Source organism: Podarcis filfolensis, assembly GCF_964270895.1.
Source record: "Podarcis filfolensis genome assembly, chromosome: 3".
Classification (NCBI taxonomy): domain Eukaryota; kingdom Metazoa; phylum Chordata; class Lepidosauria; order Squamata; family Lacertidae; genus Podarcis; species Podarcis filfolensis.
In genome coordinates, this window is record NC_139606.1 from 88,699,543 (window position 1) to 88,723,037 (window position 23,495).

Below are 23,495 nucleotides of genomic sequence, written 5' to 3' on the forward strand. Positions count from 1 at the left end.
TTTGTATCTGCTTTATGCTCTGGTATCTTATTTGTATCAGTGGCTTAATCTATGGTTCTGTTGAATTATGTCTTCAATTTTATTTTTTATGGGGGAACAGTTGCACGAGCAGGAAGTCACTAACTTGAAGGTTGCATCCAGTGCACACTTTACTCAGAAGTAAACCCTCCTTAAGTCAATGGCCCTTGCTCTCTGGGGTAAACATACATCATGCCCTGGAAATTGGTCAAGGTGGGAAAGAAACCAGGGAAAGTAACTTGGCTGTGGCTGTGCTAAATTAAGAGCCTCACGTGAGTTTCTCAGCCACAGCAGCTGAAAGGCCACTCTTGGGGCACACAGAGAAGAGGGATGGAGGGCCAAGCAGCAGTGACCTCACAGGGAGACTGTTGCACAAAAATAACTGCCAGCCTCCCTGCCGGCAGACTTGGGAGGGAACAGGCCTCTGCAGGGCTGCTGTCACAGCCAAGGCACTGAAAGAGATGCAATTTGGGGGGGCACTGTTGAGGGGGCTTAGTCACCACCATACTTTTGGTGGTGGTGAAAGGGTTAAAAATCCTCACCCAGGACTGCAGCATAATCTATAGGCTTTCTGATATTCCAGACTTACCCAAAAGAACACTCAAAATGAACTTTAATATATGTATATTCCTCCAAGCCAAGCAAGTGTCTCTTGCATAAAGGGCTGACACCTTTCTTCCCTTTTTTCCTTTTCAGCAACAAGCATGGGCAGCAACTAGGGATGATGGGAGTTGTCCTTCAGCAACACCTGGAGGGCCAAAGGTTCCCCACACCTGATTTATAGCTCAGTATTGTCTACATCTAACTAGCAGCAGCATCTCCAGGATCTCTGGCATCCTGCTTGGAAATGCCGGAGATGGAACTTGGGCCCTTCTGTATGCAAATCATAGGCTCTACCGCTGAGCCACGGCCCTGTTCAAAGTACTCTATTATAATTATATGAAATTATCTGCAGAAGGTAGAAAACAATATGCACATTGACCGCACACCCCTTTTCACACTTGTCAATCACCTTCCATTCCGACAGCAGGCTGCACAAATACAGTGAACCCATGGGAACCCTAAGCAGAATGGCCAAATCCAGGCTGGGGAATTCCTTTATTGGTACTGGAACCGGGAAACTTGGGACAGGCCAAAACCATACATTTAAACCACATTCAATGCACGTTCAATTCCCCCAAAGGATACTGGTCTCTGTAGCCTAGGGGTCGGCAAACTTTTTCAGCAGGGGGCCGGTCCACTGTCCCTTAGACCTTGTGGGGGGCCGGACTGTATTTTTTTGGGGGGGGGATGAACGAATTCCTATGCCCCTCAAAGAACCCAGAGATGCATTTTAAATAAAAGCACACATTCTACTCATGTCAAAACACCAGGCAGGCCCCACAAATAACCCAGAGATGTATTTTAAATAAAAGGACACATTCTACTAATGTCAAAACACGCTGATTCCCCAGACTGTCTGCGGGCCGGATTTAGAAGGCGATTGGGCTGGATCCAGCCCCTGGGCCTTAGTTTGCCTACCCATGCCTGTTAAAGGTGATGGGAATCACAGTTCTGTGCGGGGCGGGGGTGTTGTAAACAAAAATTGCCCTTTTCCCTTATGGGGTATCCAAGAGCCCATATAGAGTCCTTACATTAGGTTCCCTACCAGTAGGAGAAAATAACAGAGGCCAACCAGAGAATATTGAGAAGCAAAGCAGCTAGTAAGCTTGATCTTTATTGATCTGTTGCAACAGGGTGCTCCCCTCACCCGCAGAAAAGGAGGAGGAACCCAGAACAATGGCGCGTAAGGCCTTATAAAGACTTTTGAAATTGCCACCCTGTAGATCAAGACCACCCCCAGAAACATCATACCTACATTACAGAAAAGGCGGTCTGAAACAGAAATTTGAATGTTGTTTTTCCTGTTTGCCAGGTTATCTGATTGCCTTTCCTGATAGTCTGTCACCCATTAAAATACTGATTACTCAATTCCTAAGACAATGGGAAGGCTCCCTGACCTTGCAGGGAAAACATTTGGTCAGTTTGGGAATCAAAATGGTTTCAGGTCAGTCTTCCTGTGCTGATCTATCTATGTGCTTGGTTGGTACACTTATGAACATTACCATATATCTAAGACCTCAAAATTCCTATCACAGGGGGGACTACAGTTCCCAGGATTCTTTTCGGGGAAGCCGTGTTCTTTAAATGCATGGCGAGGCCCTTGCTTATTGTTTTGTGAATTTGGGAGGGTTTTCACTCCTCCCCCCGCTTTAGGGAGCAACAAGGCTGCCTTTCCGCGCGAACTAAAACAGTAGATGAGAAAAGAGCAGAAATGAATCTGGCCCTGTGGGGGCTTCTCTTTCCTATTATACGCAGCGCTCGAGGAAAGCTGCACGGTGTTCTGCGCGCAGCAGGCGTAGAGGCTCCACTTTGCATTTAAGCACTAGGCCCCAACCCGGTTACCAGGAGACACAAGCGGGATGGAAAAGGGGAGGGGGGAGAGCGAAGAGAAAGAAAGGCAGGCAAGCCGGGTGAAGCGCGTGCGCGCCCACGTGAGCGTCCGGGCGTACGAGCGAGAGGCTTCGCGAGCCCGTCGCGCCTGCGCGCTTGTTGCCTCGGCCGGCGCCGCTCCGCAGCCCTCTCTCAGAGCCGAACCCGATACTCCCGCGCAGTTGTTGTTGGAGTATAAGCAACAGCGGCAAGAGGCGCGGGAGGAAGGATCGTGGAAAGGAACTCGCGGCGCATGCGCGGCGGGGCCTAAGGCAGGCAGGAGGGTGGGGAGGAGGAGGAGGATTGGCGGACTCGGTTTCGTGCCTCTTTCTCTCCCTCCCTCTTCAGCGGAGCCGGAAAGCGAGTGAGCGTTGAGGGAAGACCCCCCTCCCTCCCCGCAACGCTCGCTGGGCCGGGCGCTTTGAGGTCCCGCGCTCGGGCGAGTTGCCGCCGGCGGCGGGAGGAGGGTCCTTGACGAGACGCTGTTGCTTTCGTTGCCGCCGCCGCCTCCTCGCCGAAGCGCCGTCTCTCTCCGTCCCCGCCCGGGACTGAGTCCATTAGCTACAAAATGGCGGACGGGGAGCTGAATGTGGATAGTCTTATCACCAGGCTGCTGGAAGGTGAGCGCGCAACCCTCCTCCTCCTCCTTGGAGGCAGCGGGGTGCGGAGGCCCGAGCGGGGAGGCCGGGGACAGGGGCATTTCTAAACCGGGGCGAGCGAAGTTTTTCCTCCTAAACGGGAGTCTTGCGGGGTTGGTGGGGCGGACTCCGCGGGCGCCTGAGAAAAGGGTGTATTGGGGCTCTCCTTGGTCGTGTGAATCCCGTGCTGTGAGAACAACCGCCTGCCTCCCTCTTCTGCCTCCCCCCCTCGCCGCCGCCGCCGACTAATAACCTCATTTAATAAGCTCATTTAGGCGTTTGTTATCCTTGCCCTAATTGGGGGTGTGGAAGAAAGCGGTGGTAATCGCAGGGTACTTTAATTAAAGTTGGGTGCCTTTATCTTTTCCCTCCATATCCCACCCCCCACCCGTCTCCGGAGGAATAAACGCTCTCGCCGCCAGTACCTCTCGCTCCCATAACTTACTACGGCGGGAGAGGTAGGAAAAGCGTAGGTAGAAGTACGAGGTTTCCCTTTGCAGTCTCATCCTTCCCACCCCCATCGCTTCAGTCGCTGTCAGTCTCTTAGCACTCCCCTGCCCTTGTGGATATATATATATGTACTATAACTTCAGATTTATAAACTACAGGTTAACCCAGAACCCGGGATTCTCATTCTAAGGCTGCTTTTTGTTTAAAAATTCCACCTGACTTTACTGCTTGATGGACAAAGATAATCCAGTGTCCTACGACTGCTTTCCGTCATAGAGTTAGTATGGGTTTGTTTGTTTTTTGTGCTTTGTGATATTAAATGAGGGCTTGAATCTGAACTTTTTTCTTTCTCCTGCAGCTGTTGATGTATATTTATAAATAAAATCCATGTGCCTTTCCTACTCCCCCCCCTCACAAAACACTCGAGCATTATCTAGTTCTGCCCCCCCCCAAAAAATCTTGCTTATTGTTTCTGTGGTTATAAAGATGTCTATGAAACTTGGTAGTTTTCACAGTGTGTGAAAGCACAAGCTTGGTTTCTGTAGATGAGAAGGAATTGTGTGCAGGACAGTGAGCTGGCTAGTTGGGGAGGGACTCTGTCCCTCCTAGGTGCCTTGCATAGAAATGCATTAGACTGCTGCAGGGAAGAAGGAATTTTCTGTCCTCCTTGTGCCAGGTCTCACCGGTGTAGTAACTTTTGTGGGTATGTTTTCAAGACTGTAACATTATTTAAAATAGTTTTTTAAACATATAGTGAAGAAACCTGCAGACATCCAATTCATTTTGTATTTTTATGTTGTGAACCTCCCTGTGATCTTTGGATGAAAGGCAATATACAAATTTAATACATAATAATAATCTGAATCCTGTTTGAAGTATCTATGAAGTCATTTGTACAGTAAGTCAGTATTGTAGTTTAGTTTTAGTACAGATAAGCTGACACTATGTTGTGCTAATGTTACTGATACAGCAAAACTGAGAACTGTTGAAAATACAGTGTAACTATAGGATTGTGAAATGTAATGTCACTTTCGTACAGCCAGCTTTGTCTCACATCCACTGATGGTTATCTCCATGTGAAAAGATTTTTTCACACATGTATCTACTCTAATGGTAGAGTGCCTGCTGTACAGGAGCAAAATCTTTGAAATCTGCAATGAGTCTGTCTAGCAGTGGGCAGCATCACTGTATTGGCACCACCCATATTTTTTATTATTACAAGGGGCTCCGCTAAGAAGCCCGTCACAACTGTTTGGTGTGCAAGCAGGGGCAAGACATGCAGGGGTAAGGCTCGCTGAGGTGAGACATTTTAATAATAATTAACTATAATGGGAAAGGGGAGTAGACAGAGGAAGCCAGAACCGGGACTAACTCAAGACATACCATCTTGACAACTCTTGCCTGAGAACTTAGTGGGGTTGCAAAGGGTTTCTGCTCTTCAGCTCTGTGACTATACTACCAGACAGGCAGTGTTCTGAACACTTGCAATTTTCTGGATTGATGCCAGTATACTTATGATTTCGTTGCCAGTTGTATGTATCAGATAAACTGGAGGGTGACTATACTGACATTTCAGGTTTTGGATTTACTTGTGAGCTATAACTGCAAACTGTAGACAGTGCAGCCTTGCTTCAGCATAGATACTGCTGTTTCAAAGCTTGGTTTTGATAGAACCATTTCTGAGTTTTTAAAATACTGGATGGGCTTCCTTTGTCTAAATTTTGTTTACTTTTCACATTTAACTTCCTGTCTCGCTGATACACTATACTGTGAGGAGCAGCCTGGATAAAGAGGATTTTTAGTTTTAAGGATTTGCTTTATGTAATTCAGACTGGTGATGGCATTTTAATTAATGTTATTTGACAATGCTGTTATGGTGAGTTGAGCTTCAAAGTAAGACGACTATGTTGATTATTAGCTGGAAAATGCATTTTCAGTATTTCTGAGGCATGGTTTGTGGCAACCAGAACTGTAAACTACCATGTCTTAGAAAAGCTATTGTAGAGCAGGAAAAAGTGCAAGAAAAGGCCAGCCAAAACCTATAGAGAGGTTGGTTGGAGCATCATCTGTGAGGAAAAACTGAAGTGGGGCTTCTTAGTTTAGGAAAACAACTGAGCAGGATATGACTTGATTCTTGAGCAGCATCCAGACCTGAAACTGAATATTTCATTATATTGGAGGGGTGTGTGTGTGTGTGTGTGCATGTGAGAGAGAATTTGTTATTGATTCAGTTCTAGAGAGTTGGAATAGGAAAATGGTTTATTCCTGGGGGGAGGGGGGAAGCTGCATAACACAGGAAGAAGAGTTCTTAACCTCACGGCAAACATTCTTCCTCCCTTCCCCCACCCAGTGATTCCCTACTACAGGGGTCAGCAACCCGCGGCTCCGGAGCCGCATGTGGCTATTTTACACCTTTGCTGCGGCTCCGGGGCGGAGGCGCATTGTGCGCCCCGACACTCCCCACTGTGGAGGGCGCTGTACTGGCTGTGACGTCGCATGGGGGCGGTGCGTGCGTTAGTCACGCACCGTTCCGATGTCACGTGCCCGCCCGCTACATTGTAAGGGGCATGTACGCTGGTCACTGCATTGAAAGGGGGCATGTACGCTGGTCACTGTTTTGAAGGGGAGTGAAGAACACACACACACAAAAAGGTAACTTGTTAATTTAACGTTTATTTCTATGAGGAGTAATTCTGAGGGGTCAAACAAAGAAATAATAAAAAAGTGACAAAAAAGTTATTTTTATAATGACGAGTTTTGCGGCTCCCAGGTTTTTTTTCTTCGGAAATGGGTCCAAGTGGCTCTTTTTGTCTTAAAGGTTGCAGACCCCTGCCCTACTATAAAAGTTAGGGGAGGGGGTTTTCTTTTTCATATTATTTTGAGTTTTTAAAATGACAGTTTAAAAAAAATTGTTATACAGTCATACCTTGGGATAAATGTGCTTCAAGTTAAGTATTTTCGGGTTTCGCCATGTGTGCATGCGCAGACGGTAAAAATGACGTCAGGTGCATGTGCGGAAGCAGCGAAACGTGTGGAGGCGGGTTGCGTTCGCTTCAGGATGCGAACGGGGCTCCGGAATGGATCCTGTTCGCATCCCGAGGTACCTCTGTATTGCCTTGTGTTTAAACAGTAGCCTGGTAGCCATACTGCTGCTGCTATAGTAGCAGCGGAATTCCTTATTCTTTCTCTGCCTTCGCCCCTAAAAGTTTGTGCAGCCTAGTAACTGTTGTAGGTTTATATACCTACAATTCATATACATAATTTATAGGTATATACCTAAATTCATAGGATTTTAATATTTCTATACAAGCTTTCTTGTCATTTCTATAAAGAAACTGCTGTAGCATTTCATCTCAAAATGAGGAGCAGAATATAAATTATTTTAATGATAATAATTAATAAAGAAGCATCAATAAAGCTGTTTCCCAATGTAGTATTGTAATTGTTACTATTAATACATTTTGTATACTGCCCTTCATCCAACGATGATAGATCAGTTTACAGTATAAAAACACAGAAATACATACCATAGCCAAAAACAAAAAGAATACACCTCCTTACTGTTTAAAGGGCCATCGATTGGCTAATTAAAGAAAGGCCTGGGAGGGAGGACTGGCATCTAAAGATATGTAAACAAAGGCACCAGGTGAGCCTCCTTGGGGGAGAGCATTCCACAAGTGGGGAGGCACAGCTGAAAAGGCCCATTCTAGTGTTGTTGCTCTATAGACCTCTTGCAGAGCAAGCACAGGATGCAGAGTATTGCATTCTGATAAAACTCTCACTTTATGCCAGGCACATGGAACCTTTCTTCAGCCTAAGGGCTGCATTCCCATCTGAGCAACCTTCTGGGCATCACATGCCAGTAGGCATTGGTTTCAATGTAAATTTTATCTTTTGTACTATAGACTAGTTTCTACACACACTTGCCAGCATTTGAAACTCCCATTGTTCTAGGCACGTTTTGCGACGAAATTTCATAAACATGGGCAGTTTCTGAGCTCTGGGAGCAGTACTGCGCCTAAGATTTCAGATTAAAATTCTCGCTGTTACTTGGAAGTAAATTCCAACCAAGTTCAATGGGACTTCTTCTCAAGTAAAACGTGCATGAATTGGGTACTTGAAAACTTCTTTTCCTTTTAAACCCAACATGTTATGTTTAGGTTTTAGTTGCCTTGTTTAATGTACTTTTAATGTATGATGTGCTTTTCATTCAAAAAATACTAGCCAGTTAGTTATGATGGCTTTTTAAGTAGTGCATGTTAAAGTGTTATCTACCTCAGAAAATGAACTAGGAATAGGAGACCTAGATAATTTGTAGTACATGATGTTTTGAATGTGGTTTGAAATATAAAGCTGTTTCAGCTTCAGGTGCCTAATTAACTGTCTCCCCTCCCACCCCCAACACCCAGTTTCCCTTTTTCCCTGAATTAAGTACCTTGACATTCTCTGTTTTGGTGTGTTGAACACACATGGTTGTGTTAATCTAAGTTCTACTTAGAGTAAACCAAAGGTTGACATAAACATTAACTTCAGGTGGTCTACTCTGAGCATGGCTAACATTGGATACCAATTTTTCTTTTAATTTACCAATTTATGTGCATCTGCATCCCTAGAAAGCCCCCATTGATGTAGAAGCTACTACCTTATTTCTTGTGGCTCCAAAATACTTTACAGCCTGATTTTTGTTACTAGAGGGAATGATCTTAAAGTTTTCACAGGTAAAATATCCAGAACATCTTTTTAGTTTGAAATCACAGGTGTTTCCTTTACCATAGTGATAATTTCTCTCTCTCCCTCTATGTGAGCTGAGCTAAAACTCATTTTCAGTTTTCAAGTTGTGTAATTTTTACCCTCTTACAAGTATCTATTTTACTCTCTTACAAGTATCTTTATGATGCAGCAAGAAGCCACTTGCCTGTACAATACTGAATATACATTGGATTTCCACATTCTGAGATGCAGTAACATGGTTTAATAATCATACTGGATTCTTAAAACTGTAACTAACAGAGTGAATCACTTCTAGGACGTGCTTATAACTTAACTACTATTTTTTGGTAATGTCTTCCTGTTAAAACATTATCTGAAGTCATTGAAAACAGACATTGATGACCAACTTACAGTACAATCCTTATACAATTCAGTATACCGAAGTATACCATGCATACACACACTCATTGGGACTTTCTCCTATGGGTTAGGATTGTGCTTTTAATCTCTTGAGTTCTGTTTCCAAGCAACTTTTCCTAGCTGTCCTTCCTGCTGCTATGTCAGACTTGTTATCCTTAAGTAGTTGTAAAGCTGCCCTTACCAGTATTCACTCCATAAAGCGTATTCTCTGCAACAGAACTGTGATAATGTCTGTGGTAAATAAATGAACAGGGGACATAACTCTTGAAGACAAAAAGAAGTTCAAGGTTCTAACCTTTGAATGCTTTTCTTTAAGAGTTTAGAACATGGGTAGGCAAACTAAGGCCCGGGGGCTGGATCCGGCTCAATCGCCTTCTAAATCCGGCCCATGGACGGTCCTGGAATCAGTGTGTTTTTACATGAGTAGAATGTGGCCTTCTATTTAAAATGCATCTCTGGGTTATTTGTGGGGCATAGGAATTCGTTCATATTTCCCCCACAAAATATAGTCCAGCCCCCCACAAGGTCTGAGGGACAGTGGACTGGCCCCCTGCTGTGAAAAAGTTTGCTGACCCCTGGTTTAGAAGTTCTGCTGTCACTTCTGAGTATCCTTTCCTAGAGAACTTACCGGTAACTGAACAAAATAATAAGTTTCTTTCCTCAACCCAAGTTGGAAGCTAGCAGGGTGCCCAAGAGCTAGTATAGACTAGCAGCCGCTGGATGCAAGAGCTGTGAACCAGGAAGTCACCTGTTCACATGTTGCCTCTCCAATAACTCTTGGCAAGCCACTCCTTTACCAGTTCATGACCACTTGTTTATTTTGACGTATCTATACCCTAGCAGTTTGAAAGTACGTCAAAGTGCAAGTAGATAAATAGGTACCGTTCCGGCGGGAAGGTAAACGGTGTTTCCGTGCACTGCTCTGGTTCGCCAGAAGTGGCTTAGTCATGCTGGCCACATCACCCGGAAGCTGTACGCCAGCTCCCTCAGCCAGTAAAGCAAGATGAGCTCCGCAACCCCAGAGTCGTCCGCGACTGGACCTAACAGTCAGGGGTCCCTTTACCTTTAGAGCCTGTCTACTAATTGAAGTATTCACAGTATATCTGTATATATTTTATTTGTATATGTTTGTGCTCTGTATTCAGTGTACTCTCTCTGTGTGTGTACAATAAAATAAGACAGTGATGCAAAAGCTAGTGGAATGAGACAAAGATGTGTATAGTTTTCCAACAAGTGTCATTTTGCCGTTGAATCTTCTGGCCTGAAACTGACTGTTGAAACGGCCAGATGTTAGTCGCTCGCATGCCAGGCCTTCTCAGTGGATTGCTGCTGCTGTCTCTCACAAGCTGGAGGAGTAAAATGTTAGAAGCCAGTACTGTGGTACCTCCGGTTGCAGACAGGATCCGTTCCGGAGGTCCGGCCGGATCCCGAGGTTTTCGCAACCGGAGGACCGTTTTTGCGTGTGCGCGCGCGGCAAAACCTGGTAAAATACTTCAGGTTTGCTGCTTTCACATCCCGTAAGTTTACGTAACCAGAGGTACTACTGTAATTAGATTTCCCAACAGCCCTACTCATATCAAGTTCAGTCACCCCTTGCCATTGGGTAGGATTGAGGCTTAATTACATCCTTGAATATTGTTCCTCTTAAAATCTGCTTCAGTACCTGCCATGAGTCAGCAGCCGTTTTGGATACATGGCCATATTGTGAATTTTGAGTAAGTGCTATCACAAATGGCTGTCATGTGGGGCATGACATTCACAAAATGACAGCCGTAATGGTTCTGACCAGTCACAAAAACACAAATTTCCTTTTAGAAGAAATCCTTCTCTCCTAGGACACAGAAAAGGAAACAAAAACAGAGACCCAGAGGAGGAAGAGAGGGAAATGCACAGCATAGACATAGCCAGGATTTATTGGGGTGGGGGGACGATGGAACCAAGCTATCTGCGACTTGATTGGTCAGTTAGTTAAACATTTTTATTTATTTTCTTGATTTAGGGGGCAGCTGCCCCCCTCCTCCCTCCTGGCTATGCCCATGATGCACAGTCAGAGAAATAAACATGCTCCTTCTTTCTCCCCCTCCCCACGTCACTTCGTCCGTTTGGTCTCATTGCTCTCCCTTGCCCTTTTCTGTCTTTTACAAGATACACTATCTCAGTCTTTCTTTACTTTCTGCTTGGGTACTAAAGTCAGCCTAGAAAGGTTCATGGAGTTAAAAGAGGAAGTGAGCACTTCACCTCTATGCACACTTCCAGGCAGTGATTGCGAGCTCTAGGGAGTCATCTTGGGTGCAGTTGCATCTACAAACACCACATTGTGAATACCAAGTATGTAGGAATGTAAAGAGAGGAAGTAGTTATGGAGTGGGAGGGAATTCTTTGCACATGTGAAAGTATTCTATACCTGGGTCAGTTATTGACCTTCTGTGATTAGGAAAGACATGGCTCTCTTGAGCATTTGAGGGAGGTCTTGTTTGATGGTTCCATAATATGATTAATATACTATTTTTCTGCTGAGCAGTGTTCTGTTTGGTTGTGGTTTTTTTTTTTTTAAAGTGGATTGTTTGCTGTATTGGGGTTTTCTTACAGACTAAATTATGAGGTACAGCTATTTTATTAAATACCTAAAGTACTGCTGCTTTAGTTCCATCTGGCATAAATTATCTGTCTCATAATAAATTATCGAACATCTAGCCTGTGAATCAGCAGCCATACTTGAGATGGTTCATTGAAGATGTCTGGTCACTTTTGTAAAGCTGGTTATTTGAGATTGGGATCTTCACAGTTTTATCTGACTTGGCTCTGACAAAATCTTCAGTTTTGAGGAAATATTTTAGAACTGCTACAAGTGAGCAATTGTTGGTTTTCATGACGGAATCATTTTGTTTTTCAAAGAGAAACTCCATTGTGAAACTGCTGAATCACAACATATCAAAAAGTTACATTATGTTCATTTGGGGGTTCTGAATAGAGTGGTGGTTTACTGAGACCAGCGGTCATCAACATGCTGCCGTTGGGTACTGTGGTGCTCTTGGGGTCATCACCTGGTGCCCACAAATCCTTGAGCCCCGCCCCCTCTGCCCTTTCGGTCATGAGAAGGTACAGTGGTACCTCGGGTTAAGAACTTAATTCGTTCTGGAGGTCTGTTTTTAACCTGAAACTGTTCTTAACCTAAAGCACCACTGTAGCTAATAGGGCCTGCCGCGCTGCTGCTGCTGCGCGATTTCTGTTCTCATCCTGAAGCAAAGTTCTTAACCTGGGGTACTATTTCTGGGTTAGCGGAGTCTGTAACCTGAAGCATCTGTAACCCGAGGTACCCCGGTACTTACCTTTTTCTTCCTTGAAAATACATAGAGCTGAAGGATGGAGTTGGAAGACGCTTTCCCACTTCTTCTTTCAGCTCTATGAACTTTTCAAAGCCAGATTACTTTCTCTGGATATGACTTTTACCCAGATTGTGTGTGCATGAATCTCTTTGTGTCTGGAAGAAAGAAGGGAGTGGCGCCCATGACACTTGCTGGAGAATCCAAATGTGCCCACAGGCTTAAAATGTTGGTAACCTCTCCCAAGACAATTACTGGTGTTTTGAAGTATCATTTTGCATATTTTAAGTTGTCATTGTATTGTCAGTGTACTGTTGTATACAATTGCCATTTAACTTCAACCTTTACCTCATAACTGAGAATCCCACTCCTTGTATCTGATGGAGATTTCAATTCTATAAAAGACATAGAAAGCTTATGCCATAATAAATTTTGTTACATTTGAAGATGTTACAAGATACTTTGTGTTATTTGCTGCAGGAAAAACAACAACCAGATACTCATTTTGAAGTTGGTTTTTGTGCTTGTAGTTCAGAATCTGACCTTTTCCTTTGCGGTTTCATTTGTCCCACTGCAACTATTTTTGCATCTAGAAGTATGAAAATCTTATGTCAATGTGCAAGATAAAGGAATCTATGTTTAGGTTATGTATAATTTTTACTAAAAGTTTTTATGATTTATTTTTTTGCTAACATATGAGCACGGATCTCAGAGGTGAATGGATGAGCTCCTGTTAGAGAGGACAGAGAAGCTCTTCAGCTTCCTCTGTTTTTGCTTCATCAGAGCCTGTCTATAGAGGGACAAAAGCAACACTGAGACTATCTTGTCTATACTTTGGGAAGTTGGCAAAGATAGCAAAAACTCAAGCCGAGTTTCCTTCTGACCTGAGGTAGTAGAAATTAAATCCATTAATGCATGTAGAATGTATACAGCCAGAATGCATGTAGAACTGTGTGTTTAGTCTATAGTAGAAGAGGAAAGGCATCACAGTTTTTTGAGCTGCTTGAGATACAGGTTGAGGACCTAAAATAGTGTTCCTCAGTTTGATGACCTTTAGATGTTTTAGTCTATAACCATTGATGTGGGGTGGAAATTTTTCTGTACAATATATTCCACTTCTTAAGTTAATTCGTAGCAATGACAGTCAAGCATGGCAGCTCCAAAGTTTTTTGATTTGTTTACTAAATACAAGTAAAATGCTAAACTAGAGCATCAGAAAACTTTCTTGTGCAAACTGAACATTTTCTGATGTGAATTAACTCCTATGCAAATTACCTGATTTGCATAGGAACATTTTCCAATTCTGAATGTTCTGGAAAACCCACATTACTAGCTACAACTCTGTCAGCTTTGGCTGGCATGGCCATCTTAGTAAAAAGGTAACTGGAAGGCACCACGTTGGGAAAGCCTAGTCTTTCAGATTAAATTGGGCTTCCCCATTAATTGAGCTGCCTGAGAGGGCTGAAAGCAGATAAGTGTCTTCCTGGATGAGCTCCTCCGTGAGATTCTAGATTTACCTGGGAACAGGCTAGGCATCTTGGACTTTAAAAGCAAGTAGCTCAGAAAGTGCCCTCCAAGGGCCATAATCTAGCTTCTCCCATTTGCTTATAAAAGAGGATTTGCTAGGGCATTCATTTGCTAAGGGCACCTTGAAAAGCGATCATGACAAGTGCTGTTTCTGTTTCCTGATTTCCCTAAAGATGTTGTAGATTAGCGTTGTGGAATTTAGAGAACAAAAAGCCTTGGCCAAAGAGAAACTTGAGAATATTATTACAAGTTCCCCATGGTGTTACACATTGAAGATGGGGTTGCCAATCTGGTACTTTCTTTTAACATTTCTGGGCAGGGGCCCCAGACTCTTTGGTATCATCCATCCATCCTAGGAATTTGTGAAGCAAAATGTACCTGTAGCTTTCTAAGCTATTTCCGTGAAATAAGCTAGCCTACCTGCTCCCACCTGTCAGTGTGAAGTAAAGTGAGTAAAGTCAGAGCCGTGATTGATAAGTGAGATGTTTGGACACAAAGCAATGGGAATCCCTGAGGATCCGAAAGAGCTTCTATTTTCCTTTTTCGCTTTAATGTACTTTCCCAGCGTCTGGCTTATTTTCCAGTCCTTGGAATCTTTGTCATTTGCCCTTCTCCCCCCAGGGTTCAAGATGCATCCTCTCTGTGGTGGGGTCCTCTGAGAACAAGTAGTCAGTAGAGGGTTTTTGTTGTTTTTTTGCAAATGCTGCTACATGATAAGTGTAGGTGGATGTAAACTAATCCCCCTGCTACCACAAAAGGCAAATGTGAAAACTTGGCAAAGAGGCTTAGGCATGTTTCCTGCTGTGCCGGAGCTAAAAACCAGGGACTTACTAAGAATTCACTGTATAGTTAACTTATACAATGTTACACATGTCCACTTAGAAGTAAGTCTTTGTGTTTAATGGACTTTGGTTTACAGTTTGTCTTGGGGGGAAACAGAATTCTTGCACCTCTAATGATCATCTGTCAGGCAGAAATTCAACAGACTATGCTTTTTCTTGCATTGCTGCTGTGCTGGACATTAAAAAGACTGGGGGTGTGTGTTTTGACAGTAAATTTTAGACTTTCCAGTTCTATTCCCCTGTGTTGTTAAATGTTTTCCTGTGCTCTTTCTCCTAGTACCTGTGCTCCCTTCTAAACTTATTAGTGTGCTGCTATTTCATATCCTTGTCCTGGGCTAGTAGAGGAGACAGAGAGAGAATTTTGCACTGCCTTTAGGCCACTGCATGGCTTTGCTATGGAAGCTGGGGCTCAAATGAGTATGAGAGCCTTTGTGCTGTATTAAAACTGGGCAATATTAGAGAAATCTGTGTAACTGCTGTTATGTCAGTGGCAATAGAGGTGAGCCGCATCATCACAAGTAGTCAGGTGAGAGATGTTTTTACAAATTTAGAATATAGCAATGAGAAGCTGATTCATTTGTGAGATTCCTATGATGGTTCATAATAGAGTTAACAAACTGGCAAGTTTTGCCAAGACAGCAGTTTTCAATAAGTACAGGGGGAGGTTCGTACAGAATCTGGAGGAAATTATGGTAATTCACAGAAACAAAAATGTACTATGTGGAGAAGTTGGTATTAGTTTCTTTTGATCAACATATAGACTAAACAGTATTGTTTTCTACGGGTTATTTTTATGAGACCTTTTAAATGGGATCATTTCGTTAAGAAAACAGAATATAATTTGCTTAAAATTGTATTTCTGTACCCACTTTTTTCCAGGTAAGTCCCACTGAACTCACTGGAGTTTACTGTTCAGAAGGATTTCACTGTAGATACTGGATTCATAGAACTGTAGAGTTGGAAAGACCACCAAGGGTCATCTAGTCCACCTCTTCAATGCAGGAATCTCAACTAAAGCATCCATGACAGATGGCCATCCAACCTATGCTTCAAAATCTCCAAGGAAGGAGAGTCCACCACCTCTGTTCCACTGTCAAGCAGATCATTTCTTGGGAATTAAATAGTGGCCCTGAATTGCATATATTTTGTAGTTGGTTAGTATTCTCCCCCCCCCCCCCCAAATTCAGATTTTAAACTTTTGAACAAATGACATGCCCTCCAACTTTCACTGTGACTTTGTACTCAGTGTGAAATGTTTTGGTTCAGTTTATGGGGCTCTTGATAGATCTTAGAAAATTGTGATAGATCCCATATGGATCTACAATGTGCTTACCAGGTTGCCATTGGCTAGTGATGGGGGATAGAAAATTTTCTGTTGGTACATTTTTCCATGGAAAACTGAAGACTTTCTAAAAATGCATATAATAAATTACTGTAGTGCTAGTCAAAATGGATAGTTACATGGTTGTAATCAAGTTTTGGAGAGTGTGCATCCATATATGTGTAATGAGTGTGCTCAAAATGTCATATTTGCATTTTCAGTGTCTTTATTCTTCCCCAAAATAAAAACAGTGTAAGGAAATGTAAGCTATTGATTTGACAAATCTTAAAATATTTGCATTAAAATACTGTATTACAGCAACAGTTTTCCAGTTGAGTCTTTGATTTTGAAGATAACATTTAAACCACATAATATGTTATTCCCCCTGCCCCCTATTTCAGTTTAAATACCTCAGGTTATTAGAAACTTCTTGAGATATTGAGGAAGTCAAATTAATATGGAATACTTCTTAAAATTTTGTTTACAAAATAAAATGTAACCATGATCATTCAGATCCCAATCAACTTAGGAATTTAGTAAATCTAAACCAGAACTTTCTGGAAAACCCACACCATTGCTAGTAGTAACTGCATACTGTGATCTGGCAATTGCCTGCCCTTCTCATAAAGAGATGAGATGGGTGGGACTCTTCATTTCAGCTGTTTTGCTGGGCTGGCATTTGGAAGCACTGGTTCGGGCTAGGGAAGCAATTTAGGTAGAACTGCATACAATAGTTCCCATAGGAAAATGTTCTGATGCCCTAGATTGATTTGACTTAGCATTTTCATTTTATATATGTTTAGTAAATTAAGCTAAAAACTTTGAAGTAGCCGAATTTGTTTCAAGTGGCATCCGTTTATTGTGAAATAATGGTAGACTGAACCTGGGTCCATGCGGCTCTTTTTCTTTCTCCCCAGTGCTGATCTGTGATTCATGGGAATTTATTGTTACTACCAAACTTACAAAACTGACAATTTTCTAGAGAAAATTTTCTGCCCCACGTCACTGCTTGAAAGCAGTAAGAATTTCTTAAGAGGCCCCTACTTGTGGGTGCCTATTTAGAGGGATTGAATTTCATATCAAACTCACAGCCTGAAAGAACAGTTTATTTACTGTTTTGTAGCTATAGCCACCAGAGCTTTTGGTAACAGCCATCTCAAAGTTTTTCTGATTAATTATAAATACATAGTTGAGAAGCGGGGAGACTGCTGAACAACACACTATGGTAATGCTCCTTAAGAAAAGTCTCGTTATTTTTTTTCTACAAAAGCTGCAATTTCAGGGTCTGTGGATATGGCTGTGTAAACCCTTACCTTCCATTCTTTTGTGCAATTTTTCATGCCTATCACATCCATTATTCCCTAGTCAGCTGCGGCTGCTGCTTTAGGGGGTTGGGATGAGGGAATATATTGTAGTTGTCCAGGCAACCAGGCTGAAGCTCCTTGCCGCACTGGAAATTTCATTAACTGACATTGCCAGGTGGCAAGATTTTTGCCCTGTTCAGCAATGAACACATATAGTTACACGTGATTAGTTGGAGCTGGGTAGGGATTGGGATGTCACAGTGTTACTATGAATGAGATATGCTTTCCCATCCATGTTCTGCTGTATATAGTGAGTTTTACAGAACAGCATCCAACTTGTTCCATCAGTGCAATGATTTTTCTTTGCACAATGCAACACCACCACCCCAGCAAAAATAAAAAAATTACTCCGGTTTCCGTCACCCCTCTGAAGCATTTCTGCAGTGAGGAGAAAGGAGGAAGTTCTGTTGTACAAGTGGAAATCCTTGTGCTGATGGAATACCTACATTCTTTTGGGAAGGTGTGTGCATGACTTCTGCCAGGTGCGAAAAGTGCACCACATTTCTGCTTTAGTCTTTACAGACAGAAAAAAGCCATGACATAAAACCCAGCTAGTTTACTGTGTTGAGCTTTTACAAAAAAGTAAATTTCTTTGATACAACAGAAGTACAGTGGTACCTCGGGTTACATACGCTTCAGGTTACAGACTCCTCTAACCCAGAAATAGTGCTTCAGGTTAAGAACTTTGCTTCAGGATGAGAACAGAAATCGTGCTCCGGCAGCACGGTAGCAGCAGGAGGCCCCATTAGCTAAAGTGGTGCTTCAGGTTAAGTATAGTTTCAGGTTAAGTACGGACCTCTGGAACGAATTAAGTACTTAACCCGAGGTACCACTGTATTTACTTTTTTGATAAACTCTTTTTGTACTTGAGGCCCAATTCTTTTCTTAACTTAAAGAGTAAGCCACCCTATTTTGTTTTCCACGGATTAATCTGGATATGTGACTCTTCATATTATGTAAAAGAAGAATTTGAAACTGGTAAAGTAAACTAAAGTGAATTAGTTTTAGGAGGGATCTTCCTCTTTGGTAAATGTTTTGTTACCTTGTTCTAATGAATGCATGCGTAGCTCCTTAAAATAATAATAATAAATAGTAATAGTCATAATATGTTTTTTGTTTTCTTCCTGTTTCTTAGTGGGGAGGAAAATATGATTTATCTCTCACTGCCAAGAAAAAGAATGACTACTCTATGCCTCCCACCAACATGCTTGACTTGTGTTGTCTTTGCCATTTACGCTTATATCACCTGTAGCCTAGTATTGGATTTTTATGTAAAAAATATTGAGCACAGGAGGGCCTATGTTCATACAGCTTTTCAGTAAATACTAGCTTTTGCTTCATATGATAATTTAGTAGCTTTAGTTTGCTTTCCACTATTACTGTTCTTACCCTTGGTTTGCCCTTAATTTTCTCTTGGTTTGCCCTTTGGGGATTGGCTTATTCGTAATATATATATAGAGAGAGGGGGGGTTCTATTCTTGTTTGGGCATCCATTTCCTTATGGTGTTTTGCATTTTGAGAGACTGTGTGTGCCTGAATAAACTCTTGGTTTTTTGGTATCTTGTTGCATCTTGATATTCTCACTGCTTTGTGTGTGTGTGCTATAGCATCTTATATGGGATTTATATTCTTTGATTGTAATAGTCCAATATATTGTCCTTGCATGTGTTATTTCTATATTTTGCTTCCAATTCATTCCCTTTCGGTGGGCAGGGGGAGTAGGTGTAATTGTAGTTTTGTTTTTATTTTTATTCACCTGTGTTTTTTTTGAGCTGATTCACCCTATCTCTTTTGTTTCGTATGTCATTTATTTCTATCAGCCATATGACTTCATGTGGAGTATGTTTTATTAGAACTTTTAGCATCATTGTTATAGTTTGGGTTATTTCTTGACTAGGTGAGAACTGTTGGCAAATAAATGAAGTATTCAGAAGACAAAATGAGGTAGTTATTTCAGTAAAATTATAATCTCATGCAGGGCAGTCTGGTAGTGGTGCTGCTTGCCAGCATTGTCAAATATGTGAAGCAGTTATCAATAATTTATCACTTAAGTTCGCTTCATATGACTGAACTACTGCTGTATTTCAGATGATAAGGACAGGAATCTTGAATTGTGCCAGCTTTGAAGTGCTTATGATGCAAACAGAAATAGAATTTTAAAACTGCCTTTGTGATAGACAATTGGATTATTTTAATACTTGAGATTACAGTATATCGGTTAAGTTAGCTATCCGTTTAAGATGGGGACAGGCTTCACATGTATAAGTCTTTTTTGGAGGGGGGCGTCATTGATCTTCCCCATCAGTAATTTGAGATGCCATCTCACTGGGCCATGTCAAAGATAGCATGCTAGGATATTGAAGGTTAGGTGACCTAACATTTCTGGTTTGATGGTAGTTTTTGGAATTAATGTGACAAGCTTCCTTTACTATACAGTTTTTTCCCTTATCTTGCATCTGTCTCCTCAGAGTATGCTATGGGTAGTTTCCTAAGATTTTTGGCTAGCCAAATGAACATTTATGGCAACCAGGACCCTATTCCTTTCCTGCAGTGCAATCCTTGGAACGTTTGCTGTGCTTAGATGCAGTTATAGCATAGGATTGGGTTCTTGCTCCCAGCGTGATGGATAATTCTCCCTCTCCTCTTCAGATTTGAAGCTGCAGTAGTTGATAACATCCTTACAGTTGGGCTTGGCATTTGAGAACATTGGAAGCCAGCACAGCTATGGGATTCAAGTTCGTACAGAGCTTGTCTGAGACCCAGGGTTGGGAGTCTTGTTAGAATAAAGTTATAAGCTTGAACAGCATAAGTCTGGCAGGCTGCTCCCTGCCCAGCATGGGCCTAGTGGACATGACCCTTGCCTCCCTGCCAGCTCCAGACATGGAGCTTTTGTGGGGGGGGGGGAGCAGGGACTTGTTTTAATTGTAGGCAATGTATCTGCTGCCCATTTCCCAAATGGCTAGCTACATCTTACTTTCCAGCTTGGTCCCGCAGAGGTAAATAGAAATACTGTATGCAAAGAGGAACTTAGTATTTTCATTCCTCCCTCCACCCCTCCCACAGATTTCATTCCCGACACTGGCAAGTGAAATAATGGTGCACAGAATATGTGTCCATGTGGCTCCATTTCATTTTTTTTCTAGTGATGATCTCTTCTTCAGAGATATATGCAAGTAAACCAGCTGTCAGCTTTTGCTTGATGGCAGTAATTCTTGCCAATAGGTGGCCAATTCACTATCAGTTTGGAAGTGAAAAAGAGCCCTCCAAAAGTAGTAGTTTCTACATAGGTGTTAAATATGTAGAAGAATATACCTTTGCAGATACTTAAAAAAACAAACAAAAAACAAAATAGTCTTACAGGGACCTGTAAACTTCTTCCAGCATATCCAGGAAGGGGAAAGAAGGTTAGTCAAGAGGACACTTAGACCAGAATAGAAAAATTGTCTCCTAACAACTCTTAGTAAGTATTCAAGGGAAGGGACTTGAACCTATGGTTGAGGGTGGATGCATGCCATGTGGTTTAAACAACAAAAACAACAACAACATTTCACCACCACCACCACTACATTTCCACCCTGTACTATACAGGGATGTTTTAGTAGGAATGAAAGGGGGGGAGATAATCCCCCCTTCCTCAATCTCCAGTGCCTCCCCCCAACTCTTCTGGATTACAGCTATTAAATACTCTGATTTGCAGGTGGCAGCCCCCAAGTTAAGCTTTTAACACTATAGGATGATGACTAGTGGCTCTTAGGTCTTGCCCAGAGAGTCCTCTGCTATCAGATCACGTTTAACACATCGGGAGAAGGACTTTCTTTCCCTCCTGAATAATACACATAGGATTTACCAGTTCTTTTTTTTCAAGCTGTCTGAAGTCCTGAGCTGGAAAGCTCGTCTTTGGAACTGGCACTACACTGCCAGCAAAAGAGAAATGTTTACACTTGCAACCATTAGTCCTAAAATACACTTCATAAGTTTTTTTTTTCTGATTTCAATGGTATTTCAAAGTGAGTGTTCTCCAGAGTGCCCGAGTAAACCTGTGAGTTTAAAGGATAGATACACAATTTCTGAAAAGTCCTGAAGCCAGAGCACAATATAATTTTTTTACTCCTGTTGCAAAAAAACAGAAATATGTGCAATGCTTAAAGTTTATTTAATAATATATTATGTAGAACTTAAATTGTTAGTATTAAAGTTAAAAGTCTAAGTATCTGTTTAAAGTATAATGTTAGAGATAATGCTGCAAGCTGCAGTAGCTGTAAGGTGCCTAAGAGTTTTGCCACTTGGAGAAATGAAAAAAAAAACACCTTTGATCAATTAGGGATGCTTTAATTAATTAACATATATCTAACCTGTCCTTCATCAAAATCAATGTTATGCAACTTAAAACCATAAATATATAAAGTTCTGTACTCAATTTGAGTGCTGAAAGCACTTGCTACCTGCAGTTTTATCTTAGAGGCATTTGACCTTCAGGAATGTGCCTTCCAAAATAGTAGCTACAGCAACATGTACATACTAAAAACATAGTATGTTTTTCTCTAGAAATATTATCATATGCAAATGCATATAGATTCAAAACTTGAGATTTTCTGTTTAGTTCTTTGTTTGAACTATATGATGCTATAGGGAGCACTTAATTCATCAAAGCCGTTCATATTCATTTGTTAGTTCAATCCTGCTTTTCCATTTTTTAAAAAAGCAACCAGTTGAAAACATAATTAAGTTTTCAGATTAAAATACAGAGTTGGCCATAGGACCCCCGAAAGGGGTTACGAATAAGACATCATGATTCAAATCCAGGATTGAAAACAGTGTCAGCGTTATGCAGACACCTAAGAGGAACCATACTGAATTGGATCAAAGGCCCATCTAGTCCATTGCTCTGTTCTCACAGTGGTTAACCAGATGCCTGTGAGAAGCACATAAGCAGGATATGAACAGCCGGTGCTCAGAGGCATCCTGCCATTGATCCTAGAGGGTTGTACATTTCCATCATGACTAGCATCCATTGATAGCCTTCTCCTATATGAATGTGTATACCTGTTGAGTCTATGTGATATGGTAGACATTGCTACATCTGGTGGTAGCAGATTCCATGGCTCAGCTATGTGCCATGCGAAGAAGTACTTATTTTGTCATCAGCAAAATTGTTTACCTTACTGTTCACCCTTCAGTCCAGATCATTTATGGACAAATTTAAAATGCTGGTCACAATACAGGCCTTGAAGGGACCCTGCTTCTTGTATCCCTCCATTGTTATAGCTGCCTTCTACTGCTTGCTCCTTAACCAGTTTCTAATCCTGAAGAGAACCTTTTCTCATATCCCAAGATTTTTAAACCTACTCAGGATTATTTGGTGAAGTTCTAAGTACTGATGTCATCTGTTGAAGTGATGAACAGGATTCTTTCACATGCCTTCAGATATTGGTCCTGATATTTCCTCAACAAGCAAATCCCTTCCACATTTATGAGTAGATAGGTTCTCTGGTGGGAGACTCCTTAGCCTCCTTGCTCCATGAAGAAGAGGAATTTTTTGTCAAGTAAGTACCTGCAGCACTTACTTGACACAAAATTATGGACCCCCTAAAGCATTTGGGCCAACAATGAGGGGTAGTATCAGCAGTTGGAGCTATGCAGAAAGGCCCCTTTCTCCATGTGAGATAAATGTGGCTCAAACAGAACTTGCCCCCCTGGTTCTTGGGTCATCAAGCAATCCTAGTCAAGCTTGGAATGGAGAAGCATGCAAGGATGTTTCCTGTTCCATCGCTCTCAATCTTTGCTTGCAGTGTTCTGATGGGGTTGCCAAAATGAAACCAGGGAGGCTCATTAGTATAACAGTTTTCAAACCAATAAGGTCATATGACAGATCTGTACTCTTAAAGCTTATTCTCTTTTATTTGGACACCCAGTAAGTTCTTGATGGCAAACATTGTACTTTGAGCACATTTTTATACCCTCTGCAGATAATAACAGAATGATGAACCATAGTGTGCATTAAAAGTGAATGCCTACTTTATTATGACTCTATCGATCAATGGATATGGCCCAATTCAGACAAAGCATTTTACTATAAACTTAATATCTGGATAAATGTTAACCTGGGAAAGGTGCAGAGAGAAGAAATGGCATGGTGCATTTGAAACAGCATAACCGGACGCCTTCATCTGCCCCAGCTGCAACAAGATATGTCTCTCCCATATCAGTTTTTACAGCTACAACAGGCACTGTAACCTTTGAACCGTTTGACTTCATACCAAAAGGCACACTCCTCCATTGCCTCCCAAGACGGACGGATGCCAACCATGTGCTTAAACACATTTTGGTTTAATGTGCTTTATAAATGCTGAGGAAGGCAAGGGCTTACTATTTGAAACACACTGTTTTCCTTGACAGATTTTCATAGACCT

General features: G+C 42.0%; 1 protein-coding gene across 2 annotated transcripts in view; it reads left to right on the forward strand.

Annotated features, from left to right (window-relative positions):
- Positions 1-2,287: 2,287 nt before the first annotated feature.
- The window catches only part of PPP1CB (protein phosphatase 1 catalytic subunit beta), a 33,970-nt gene continuing 12,762 nt past the window's right edge, over positions 2,288-23,495 (forward strand). Inside the window, exon 1 of one of the 2 annotated variants that reach the window (XM_083604610.1) lies at positions 2,288-3,110. In XM_083604610.1, coding sequence (XP_083460736.1) covers positions 3,059-3,110 — 52 coding nt within the window. In that variant the 5' untranslated portion in view covers positions 2,288-3,058. Of the gene's footprint in view, positions 3,111-4,824; positions 4,878-23,495 lie in introns of those variants that run through there. The other variant, XM_083604611.1, reaches the window with a different exon arrangement.